This window comes from Leucopleurus acutus (genome assembly GCF_964270905.1).
Source record: "Leucopleurus acutus genome assembly, chromosome: 5".
NCBI lineage: Eukaryota > Metazoa > Chordata > Mammalia > Artiodactyla > Delphinidae > Leucopleurus > Leucopleurus acutus.
Window position 1 is genome coordinate 113,640,324 of NC_139147.1, and position 12,489 is coordinate 113,652,812.

A 12,489-nucleotide genomic window follows, 5' to 3' on the forward strand; every position below is an offset into this window, starting at 1 on the left:
AGAAGAAAAAAGTCAGATCAATACAAACAAATCTTTGGATTTAACTTTGGAAGATCACTTAGGACTTCAGTGAGAGGAATGTCTGTAAGGTATTAGAGTTAGAAGTCAGATCATAAGGAGTTTATTCAAATATTGAAAAGTTAGGTAAATTAAAAAAAAGGAACTTTGAGGTCCAGGGCTACAACAAAAGATAAAATAGTAGGGCAACAGCGAGAGTGGATTAATCCAGAAACATCTCTGAGGTCATCAGTACTATTTTTTTTCATTATTTTGTGTAATAATGTGTTCTTTTCTGTAGCTAATTTATAAATAAGGTTTGTAATATATATTTGCTACAGCTAAAGTAATACAACATTTAATCACTTTATACAAGCAGTGCTATAAAATAATTAAACATTTTGAAAAGTGGTATATGGGAAAGTAAAGCTACATTTTGTTAAAGTGGTTCTTTTGGGGGGATGTCCTGTCATAAAGTGGTAATCCACATGCCACTGGAATCTTGCAGAGAATCGGTGACCAAAAGGAAGTAGCAGCTTTTACTGTTGAAGACCACACAGTTATCAGGTCACTCCTACCCCAACACGCAAACCCTCACAGCGCTGTTTACCCAAAAGGAAACCCTGTGTCATTTTGGGCAGATGACCTGTTATGTTTATAATTTGTATGATATTATCTTTCGATGTCACGTTCTGTACTAATAAAGTCTTTTTTTTTTTCTTTTTCTCCATTGTCAAAGCACATAGGTAGTAGCAATAGGGTTTAAGGACAGAATAGAGAAATAATAGCACATACTTTACTAACATCATCAAATAGAAACAAAGCTTAGTTTAAGGGTGCTTTCTAGAGTCTCTAGATTAATCGTTTAGGTGGTGCCAATGTATCAAGATTTTCTCATTTGTAAGTGACAAAAGAAAAAAGAAAAGAAAAGAAATCTAAAATTTGGCTTGTGCAATAAAAGAGATTTATTGGCTAATAGACCTGAATGTCCAAAGTTGTGGGTATGGCTTCCATTAATGGGCTGCAGCTGATGTAACCAGGGCTGGGTTTGTACTATTCCTCCAGTCACCTTCCATGGTGTTAGTTTTAACTCATATTTAACTCATAAAAGGAAGCTGTCAGCTCTCCTTTTGTGGTAGCAAAATAGAAAGGGATAAAATATACAGCAGTCTATGCTATACCAAATGATGAGGTAGCACTAAAAACACACTACGCTAATAAACTAAACTTGCCTTTCTACCTGCCAAACCAGATTCCTCTCCTCAGACTGCCCTTCCCAGGACTGAGACCACAGTCTGCTCCCTGCCAGCCCGATGTCTCAGCGATTTCACCTCTGCAGTCGTTCCCAACTACCCATCTCTTCCCGGCCAATTTCAGATCCTCCTTGCCTCTCACCTAAAAAGACTGCAAGCACCTCCAAACTGACTTCTTGTCTTCCGCTTTCTCCCCCAACCCAACACATCCCAAAGCCCGCAGGTTCACCTGGTACTGCTGAGCTGACCGCTCCTCTCTTCACATAACCTTCCTGAGCTCTCCACCGCATGCTAACTAAAGCATCCAAGACGGACCAGGTGGCACCAAGATTTAGTCTCAGCCTCTTCCGCACACAGGTCCTGCACACATACTCCACGCACCCAGACTGAGTAAGGGTCCCCAAACACCCTCCCTACAGCCCAATCATGTGCATCTTCCCCAAAACCTGCCGCCACTCCCTCACTTCTCAGAAGCAGCTCTTTGCCCCCCTTGGTCAGAGGACTGCACTTCCTGGATCCCCACAGGCTCTAACAGCCCAGAGTCTATCTGCATCATCGCAGGTCCTGCGTCCTCCTTATCACCCTTTCTATACTGTGACCTTCTAAAAACAACAAACACCTTCTCTAGGATGGGAGTTAAGGAGGCAGCCTGCAGTCAAGAAATAATTATGGTTAGAATTTCTTTTAACCACTTGATCAAAAAACAAAGACTCACATGGCAAGGGCAAGGGAGAACTGCTCCCAAAGTCTTCTCCTGGAAAGTAACAACAGAGTTCATAAAATGTGTCCTGCGCTTTGAAAACATGTTACTCAAATTTCATAAGAAATAGACCATAGCACTCAAGTGGGGGGGGGGGGGAGAACTTCAGTGACTAAAAATAAACAAGATATCCTTTAAGAGTTCCTTTTTTTTTTTTTGCGGTACGCGGGCCTCTCACTGTTGTGGCCTCTCCCGTTGCGGAGCACAGGCTCCGGACGCGCAGGCTCAGCGGCCATGGCTCACGGGCCCAGCCGCTCCGCGGCATGTGGGATCTTCCCCGACCGGGGCACGAACCCGCGTCCCCTGCATCGGCAGGCGGACTCTCACCCACTGCGCCACCAGGGAAGCCCCTAAGAGTTCCTTTTAAGGGACTTCCCCACTATTAATTATTTTATAACCATGGATCAAATAGCACAGTCACACCTCACAACTGAAAGGTGAGATGGATGTATGTTGACTTGGTAACACTGTACAGTCAATAAAAAGGCGGAAAACCGAACGGACCGGCCAAGAGAACGACAGGATAGACTCGGCCAGCCCTACAACCGAGTTCACATTCCGAGAACGTGCAAAACACATCGACCTTCAACATATTTCCAAATTTTTACACGATGTTTCATTAAAAAGGGAAAACTAGGGCTTCCCTGGTGGCGCAGAGGTTGAGAGTCCGCCTGCCGATGCAGGGGACACGGGTTCGTGCTCCGGTCTGGGAAGATCCCACATGCCGCGGAGCGGCTGGGCCCGTGAGCCATGGCCGCCGAGCCTGCGCGTCCGGAGCCTGTGCTCCACAGCGGGAGAGGCCACAACAGTGAGAGGCCCGCGTACCAGAAAAAAAAAAAAAGGGAAAACTGAAGCAGAATTCAAATAATGCAGAAACCTCCACCTCTTGAAAGCTCTGCATCTACAGCTCACTTTAAAACTACTCTGTCTGATCATGTCCATCACTGTCAGATTTGAAGCTACCAATCTCACAGTCAGGAAAGAATGTCTTTGGGCTAACTCAGGTGGGAAAGGGGATTATGTGCCTTGAAAAACTTTCAAAACAGTAACCTAAAGCACAATGGCTCCAGAGAGAAGGCTGACTCGGAGCCACAGAAGCTGCTGGAGAAATGTTCTGATCAGCATTCATTAACCAAAGGTGAGAATAAACTTGCCCCCTGCCCAAAGATCATAAAAAAACACTTCAGGATGCAAACTGTTTTGAGATGTGAACATCCCAAGTTGCAAACTCCGTAAGAAAAGTGGGCACAGTGCTGACTGTTCCACTGCCCAGTGGCACTCAAGTTCCAGTTCAAACAGCTGTAAACACTAAATATACGTAGGGGTGGGGGAGGGGGTGGTGGTGATGAACTGACCTGGTGTCCTCCTTTATAACCCCAGTTTCCAACCAACACTTTCCATTTGAAGAAGCATAATTAAGTGCTGGGACACTGGGGTCTAACAGTGCAGCTTTGGGCAAGGCCTCAATTTCCCCCATGCCTTAGTTTCCCCATCTGTAAAGAGAGGAATCTCCTCCATTTCATGGATTTCTTTAAAGAAAATACATTCTCAGACCTGTGTTCCTGGCCGTGGCAGCGGCTACCCACCCCAACATTCATTTTCTCCTTCCTCATTAGTTCCGAAGGCTACCATGGTACGTTTTAAAAGCAAATTTTAGGAATGTTACACATTTGGGACTTCCCTGGCAGTCCAGTGGTTAAGACTCCGCGCTTCCACTGCAGGGGACACGGGTTCGATCCCTGGTCGGACAATTAAGATCCCGTGTGCCGCTAGGCGCAGCCAAAGAAAAAAAAGAATGTTACACATTAAAACTGATACTTCTATTGAAATACCGTTGTTTGGTATTTGTGTTCAATAAGAACAAAAGCATGATTTGTGTGGATAAGGGACTGAGGACAAAAAGATTCATGGGGCAATTCAGCTTCAATTTTTAAATATACAAAATATCCATTAAAGTAAATAGTATGTCATTTCTTAACTAAGTATTGCCAGGACCAAGGTAAGGGAAACACAACTTCCCCTCACTTCCGACTTGGGTTTCTGAAATACTGGGTTAGTGACGTTGCGCAATTTCCTAGAACGCTAAGGAAATATCCACTGAAAAACATCTGTCCTTAATGAAACAGAAAGAAGTGACCTATGGAAATTCAAATGGAACTCATGTTAAAGACAAAAACAACAACAGGGACGGTAGCCAAGCATGTTTCTACTGTGAATAAACTTCTGCAAAATGCCAAGGTGCTTCAAGCTCATTCTCAAAAGGAGGAATATGGTTTAGTTTCACTATTAAAAGATTGGTTTCTCACTATTCCAAAAAGGAAATGGAACATCAAGAACTAGGAGACTTTAGCTCTTTTATATTTGGCAATCCAGACACAAAAAGCCGCCTATAGTAGATTTTTAAGAACAGTTGAATGTATTTGATTCTATCTATACCCCAAAGTGAAGGGGGAAGTACACATATAAATATGCCTATCTAAAAAAGAAAAAAGAAACTTTACCAAAAACCTTTGATTCCAGTGTCCCTTCATATCATTTTAAAACCAGTCACCACTCAGCTGGCAGCTAAACTGCACCTCACCAAATTCTTCCCATCTCACCCTCTCCATCCCCCTGTGAGTGTAAACTCTGGTCGTAACTGCTCTCTTCACTTGACTGTCTGCAAGCATGTCTTCTCTGAAGTGGACAGAAGTGAGTTCTATCCAATATGACGCACACAAATCTTAAAAGACAGAGCGTTTCCCAGCACTATTACGATGAAAGTTAACATTGGTTCCTAACGAAAACCTAATACAAAGTTTGAGAAAGATTTGGGTTTCTTCCTCCAATTTTTGAGTGAATATATGTAAAGTTATTCTCTTGCAAAATACAGTAATAACAATAACTACCTGAATTCGAAAGAACATCGGAGTGTCAGAAACAAATGGACACTGTCATCATAAGCATCTTGACACATTATTGTTTTCAAAAGTTCCCTAGATCCTCCTTAAATTCCCTCCAGCTTGACAGTCCTCATTTAGTCTTTTGAGAGATTTTTCCTTAGCAAAGTGAATACCAAAAGGGAGGCATTTTAGATTCTAGAGAGGTTTCTTCTGACTTTTTTCTTTATTATTTGGAAAACTAAGAATTATTGAGAGAAAAAGAGATGAAACCAAAGTACCCTCCAAGACAATGAAGCAATAGAAAAACCCAGACCCTACGTGATCAGGCAACAGCTTTGCACTTAACAAACCGCCTTTGGACCGGCACACTCACTCCCCCACAGGAAGAATGAACATTTACCCAAACAATTTAAAGGTACACTGGAGCTTCCCTTTTCATAGAAGCTATTAATTACTAAACGCCTGTCTCAATTCATTATGCCGTTGGGGCCAAATTGACAAATGTGCACCCCAGGTTTACTCTCATAACTGAGAAAAACAGATCCAGTATCTTTTTGAATAAAAAGATTACAAACTATAAAACAGTATGCACAACATAATAACATTTTTAAGTGGGTAAACACATAGAAAAATTTTAAAACGTATGTACCAAAAACGTTAACAATGATTATCTCTCTACGTAATGATTTTCCTCTTCTCTTTCCAGATTTAACAACATAAACTTGACCATATCGTTTTTGTTTGTTAATAGACGTCTCAGCAGGATCCAAACTGCAACCATTTTTTAAATTATAACTCTGAAAGACTGATGAGTATCAGTATGTATACTAAAGAAATTTTGCTTAAACACCTAATATCTTTAACTCACAACACCATTCAAGGCACAAAAAATTGACATTCTTTAAAATCATTATGACGAAATACACATCTTGGGTGTTTTCAAAACAAAAAATCACACGTAGGTATTGCAACAGACGAATAAAAATCTTCCCTCTAAAAGAAGAGACGAATCTGAATTGTTTAAGAAAGCTTACACCAAACTGAAAAGGACTTGAAGAGGCTTCCATACAGTTAAGCTATGTGCAAACCACAGTTTCATCTACGTCAATATGCAGCATTTTAAAACCACATAAAAAGGAAAGGAAATTGTTAGTGCAGCCGGCAGTCCTGCAATGAGGCTGCTACTGCTGTAGCTAGCCAAACAGCTCACGCTTCTCTGCAGACTGGGAGCAAGGCGCGCTGAGGCTCAGAGAATATACCCCCAGGTATGTCTTTTTAAATACTTAATATATCCAAACGTGTTTCCATGGAAGGGAAATCTATGATTTTCAGCGCTTAAACCATGGAAGTTGAAAATGCCAGCATGTAATAAGGTTGCTGTGCAAGAAGGCACCAATTATTAAACTCCAAATAGATCCTCACTGTGCACTACGCTGTCATTTTCTTCTACCTGATGACCTCATCCATCCCTTTCAGAAAGACAGCTTAATTCAGACAAGACTGAATACTGCCTACTTATAGGTACGCTTAACTATTCAGTAACTCGATTTTATAACTGGATGGATAAAGGCCATTGTTGTAGGTCTTCACGACAGGGCACAACAGGTCTCTACAAACACTACGATAGGTAATTTCAAGAAGATTCCATTGTGACTTCCGTAAAAAAATATCTAATGAGTTTCTAAGCAATGGGCACTCTCAAACAAAGGAGACACTTGAAATCTTTTCTTGATTTTGCTGGAATACATCTGGGTACCTCAGATGTCCACAGGCTAATAACTGGTTGAAAAAATACTCATCAAGCACTTAGTTTTCAAATTCATGGTAGAAAACACAGAATGTTATTATAGTACAATTTAACCTCTACTTGATAAGACCAAAATTTTTAAATAAAGAGATTTGTGTTTCATTGAAATCCAGACTGAGGTTCAAGAAAAGCAACGGCGAGGCACTGCGTGACTCTGAAGCATTATCGAATGAACAGTTACGCTGTAATTATTTTTAAATAAATTACCCATGAGTGGTATATATGGTCAGTTCCAGTTACATAGTATATTAATTGATCAAAACAAATTATTTTCTAATCCTTCTCTTTACCACATATTCATCTATAAAATGAGACTTTATAATTGTATGAGCAAAAGGGGCACTCAGAGAAACACATAATATGTTAGTTCTCTTATAATGTAGCATTTGCAATACAACAGCATAGGCCAAAATCCTAGCACTTTGTAAAGGAACAGTGAGCAAAGGTGGGAGATGAGGGTCCATCTACACCAACACTAGCTTCTGACCCAGAGAACAAAAAGGACGTTTAGAACGCCCAGGTACTAAATAAATGGTTACTATTAAAAGTCAAGTCATAAGGAATTCAGCAAAGCCTAGAGTAGACTTCAGACCTGAAGAGCTTCCTTCAGGCATTTAGGATAGGCAGGATTGGAGCTGGGAAGAATAAAGGCAGAGAGTCTAGGGAATGATCAACAAGGTCGGATCCTAGCCTGCTCTAACGAGCCGGGAAACCTTGACCAACACCCAAGTGCTAGACCTCAGTCTCCTCAAATCTGGGGATTGGACCAGATGCTATTAATAAAGGTTCCCTCCATCCTTAGAATCCTACGAGCCCCAAATTGTATCACAACGAAAAGTACAAAGGAAGGAAGGAAGGAAGAGCTCCCAGAACAGTAGAGATCCCACCAACCTAAAGTAGAGAGTTGGGAGGAAGAGAGTGCGGATGATACGGAGGGACTAGGTCACAGGAATTTTGAAAGTAAAGGAGGTTTAGGCTTAAACGATAGAAGCTAGGTTTGGTTTTTAAATATATGTACTGTAAAATGAAACATCAAAACACATGGAGCCTAAACATCTTTTAGTAGTATTTAGGAAAAAGAATGAATACTTTATTTCTGCTCTTTTACATGAAAATTGCTTAGACTATAGTTCCTCCCAACAGTAAGCACTTAGTAAAGGTTTGCTACTATAATAATAATAACAAGAAAGACAAATATCATATGATATTGCCTCTATGTGGGATCTAAAAAAAAAAAAGGTATAAATGAAACCTATTTACAAAACAGAAATAGAGTCACAGATGTAGAAAACAAACTTATGGTTACCAAGGGGGAAGGGGAGAGATAGATTTGGAGATTGGGATTGACATATACACACTACTGTATATAAAACAGATAACTAATAAGAACCTACTGTATAGCACAGGGCACTCTACTCAGTACTCTGTAATGACCTATATGGGAATAGAATTTTTAAATTGTTACTCCAAATAATAATAATAATCAACATCATTATTACTGTTGTTATTATTGAGATAAAGTTTCGAAGTGATTTTGAACATGGCTTCTGAGATCAGACTGTCTGGGTGGGACTCCTGGCTCTATAACTTACCAGCTATATAACCCTGAGTGTTAGCCTTGTGGTGCCTCAGTTTTCTCATCTGTAAGACAGGGATAATAACATCTACGTGACAGAAATAATGAAAGGTTAAATAAGTACGTGTAAAGTACTTGGCATGGTGCCAGACAGGAAGTAAGTGCTTGATTACTTTCATTGAGTTTAGTACAGAATGACATTATTCATGGACCCTCAAGTCCTATCTCAGGTACGGAAAGGCGAAGGACGTATACCCTTTAAATGTCACTTTAACTTAGAAAGTTTTATGTACATCTGCCTTATCCATCCACTTGCATACTGTTTCACCCCAAGAGGTACATAATGGATCATTAAATAATTAGGAGAATTAAGATTCAGAAAGGCTTCTGAAGTTCTTGTTTGTTTTTTAAAAGGACGTTTCAGAGAATGGGCTTGTTTGGCCTTCATAGCCACTATACTTACTATTTGCTATTTTTACAAGCCACATATCAATTTTTTCTTGCCAGAACACAAAACCGATCTTCTGATTATTAAAACAAAGGAAGAAAGGTGTTTAAGATGCATGAGGAGGGTGTTTATCAGGAAGGAGCACCAGGAAGAATACCTGCGGCCCAAAGAGCATGAGTTTGACTAGAACAGGTCAAAGGGAATAAATGATACCCAGTTTGTTTTAACTTGCGCTATAAATCACCCAATGTTCCAGATTTGAAGGGAACGTGACAAGATTTTGTCACCATCAGTGATGATCACAACGGTTCTAAGGGCAGGTCTTAAACTTCTAGCCCTGAGTGCTGCAAAACCCACAATGAAAGAAGAAGAAGAAGAAAAAAAAAAAAAAACCCTCAAGTGTTAAAGTTAGATGTCTTCAAATATCTATATATATAACTGAGCTTCTCTTTGAGAACGGTGTAACCAATGATCATACATCCTTGCCCTAGAAGCCTTTAAAATACGTTCTTAGTCAAACTTCTCACCAACACTGACATGGAAACATCTATACACGCACTGTTCAAGAGAAGTATAAAGCAAACCACAAAGGTACTTTAAAATTATCTCACAGCTACACTTAAAAAAGCAAAAAGAAACAGGCTAAAGTAATTTTAATAATATATTTAACCTAATATATCAAAAATATCATTTCAAGATGTGCTCAATATAAAAATTAAAAACATATTTTACTAATTGTTGTACTATTTGCATAAAATAGTACAATTTTACTACTTGCACTATTCTTTATAATATTTTACACTAAATCTTTAAAACCCAGTGGGTACTTTGCACTTACAGCACACATCAATTTGTACTGGTCACATTTCAAGGGCTTAATGGTCACAGGTGGCTGCAGCCTACCAAACTGGATAGCACAGGTCTGTACCATCACGAATCTAGCGCCACAAGGCAAGACCAGAGTCTAATCCTACAACTTTTTCTGCCAAGAAAAGAAAAACGAAATGAAATTCTCACTGTGAAAATGTTCTAGGGGGTTACACAATAAAAGGTCTACATTTTAGATACAATCTTTCAGATTTTAGTACAATCTTCTGTCCTTCCTCGCCTCCCCTAGGTTCCAGCCTAGGTTCCGCTAGCATGAAGAGCTCTGTCAATCTATGAGAACAGAAAGCCAGGAAGCCTCACTGACAGGCTCTTCAGGCTCAGCCACAACCAAACCCTTTTGTTTCCTCTCTCTATTTCTCAGAATTTCAGTTCACTTATCTCCTCTGCAAACTAACTTCCAACCCAACTGGTAACAAAAGAGCTATCAGAATGCAAAAGCGTGAAGTCAAAAATATCCTTTCTAGAAGCAACCTACGCGGGATTTCCCAATATCATAAAATCTGACCATGGAAAACCCAGGCTTCCTCATAATCTAAGATGGTCCCACCAGTCCACACAATCTAGTAAGTTCACCAATACAATTCTAAGAGGCAGAGAGACTGTGACCGTGGTTTTGTGAATGCAATTGTGCTTGAAGAAAATAATATCCAATTTGAATTATTAACCTCCCTTCTCTCCCCTTTGTTTTCTATTTTAACAGATACTTTGGATTTTTTTTTTTTTTTTTGGGAGGGGGGACAGCGTCATCTTGAGGGAAAGTAAGGATGACCAACAGTTCTACCTTCTGCCCAGTTTACAGAGACCTGGAGCCGTTCACATATTTTTTTTATTTAGTTTTCCTTGTTGGAATTATTGGAAGTTGTTTTGCAGCCTGGGCTTTCATACAGAAAAACACAAATCACAGGTGTGTAAGCATATACTTAATTAATTTGCTTACAGCTGACTTCCTGCTTACTCTGGCATTACCAGTAAAAATCACTGTCGACTTGGGCGTGGCCCCCTGGAAGCTGAGGATATTCCACTGCCAAGTAACAGCCTGCCTCATCTACATTAATATGTACTTATCAATTATCTTCCTAGCATTTGTTAGCATTGATCGCTGTCTTCAGTTGACATACAGCTGCAAGATTTATCGAATACAAGAGCCTGGATTTGCCAAAATGATATCGACTGTTGTATGGTTGATGGTCCTTCTTATAATGCTGCCGAACATGGTAATTCCCATCAAAGACGTGAAGGAAAAGCCCAACGTGGGTTGCGTGGAATTCAAACAGGAGTTTGGAAGAAACTGGCATTTGATGACAAATTTCATATGCACAGCAATATTCTTCAATTTCTCAGCCATCATCTTAATATCTAACTGCCTTGTCATTCGACAACTCTACAGAAACAAAGACCATGAAAATTATCCAAATGTGAAAAGAGCTCTCATCAATATACTTTTGGTGACTACAGGCTACATCATATGTTTTGTTCCTTATCACATTGTCCGAATCCCATACACCCTCAGCCAGACAGAGGTCATATCTGACTGCTCCACCAGGATTTCACTTTTCAAAGCCAAGGAGGCCACGCTGCTGCTGGCTGTGTCCAACCTGTGTTTTGATCCGATCCTGTACTATCACCTCTCAAAAGCTTTCCGCTTAAAGGTCACGGAGACGTTTGCTTCACGTAAGGAGACCAAGGCTCAGAAAGAAAAATCAAGTGGTGAAAACAATGCATAAAATATGGGATTTTCTCACGCTATCTCTTCCTGCCTTACTGGACAATTGAGTGTACAAAACTGCTGGGAAGGAGGGGAAAAAAGAGCCTCCGTAAGTAAAAACACAGGCAGCTAGCAAATGTGGCTTGGTTCACTGAGAAACCCTGTTTCTAAATGCAAGCCAAGCAGTACTCTCGTGGTTGTCGATGCTCCTTAACCCAAACGTTTGTACAAAAAACTAAAACGTCTTGTTGCGCCCACATAAACCCTGCAATATCCTTGAAATCTAAACGAGCTCTATGACACAGACTGAAGTATTCATGAGGTATTCATTTAAAGGCCTGGAACTGACTTCCTGATAGAAATATGCAAAATAACCTCCATGTCAGTTTCCAGGACGCCCTTCAGCAATACCATTTAAAGTCCTTTAGATCGCTTAAAAAAAAAAGCCAGCTGATTTGTTACATGAAACCACCTGGGCTGTGCCTGATTTTGTTTTAATCCATCCTTTCAAAAATGGTAACCTTTTAGCTCACTACTCCAATTTTTAATAGCTAATTGTTTCCTACCACAATAGCTTGAAATTCTCTTAAGCTTTTTTTTAAGCTTAATTTAAAAAGGCTTGGAAATACATGGATAGTTTTTAATGTACTATATATCCTTATATTCTACCTGTAGGCTATAAATAAAGATTTTCTACTGTCAGTAATGACAAATCCAGTGATTTCTTAGTATTATTTTGTAGCAATATGAAATAGACCCCATAACATTTTCAAGGGGGGTTGTTAAATTATACTAACTGCTAAAACTACTGTTTTGGAACTCACATCAAAGGTATGGAAAAATAGCACCAGTCACGTGGTCTTAAGACAGACAGGCGGACACCACATAGCAAGGCCTTGTTCGAAATGCAGCACGTGCTGGGCTGATGGGTGCCAGCCAGGTCCTGAAGATGAGTCTGACCCCATGCAGGGCCGGCAGTTTAAAGAACGGGTGACTCTACTCTCAGGGTCACAACCCGTTGATCAAATTCTCTCAAATGCCGGTAACGCAGAATGGATTCAATAGTTGGTAATAAATAAAATACTTATTTAGGGAAAAGAAGGCTGAAAAGTTTAGACAAGCATACCTAAGGCTTTGTACCTTTTTTTTTGTTTCAGTTACAAAAGCCCACAT

General features: G+C 40.1%; 2 protein-coding genes across 3 annotated transcripts in view; one reads left to right on the forward strand and one right to left on the reverse strand.

Annotated features, from left to right (window-relative positions):
• The window catches only part of MED12L (mediator complex subunit 12L), a 326,301-nt gene that overhangs the window by 209,370 nt on the left and 104,442 nt on the right, over positions 1 to 12,489 (reverse strand). The gene's annotated exons all lie outside the window — the stretch shown is intronic.
• On the forward strand, positions 6,066 to 12,075 carry GPR171 (G protein-coupled receptor 171). Its single transcript, XM_082839064.1, has 2 exons — positions 6,066 to 6,157; positions 9,973 to 12,075. The coding sequence occupies exon 2, from the start codon at positions 10,376 to 10,378 to the stop codon at positions 11,333 to 11,335; it is 960 nt and encodes a 319-aa protein (XP_082695190.1). The 5' UTR covers positions 6,066 to 6,157; positions 9,973 to 10,375; the 3' UTR covers positions 11,336 to 12,075.

Bases quoted from the DNA above. Each gene is read 5' to 3' on its own strand.
- GPR171 (XM_082839064.1), top strand. From the start codon at position 10,376: ATGACCAACAGTTCTACCTTCTGCCCAGTTTACAGAGACCTGGAGCCG.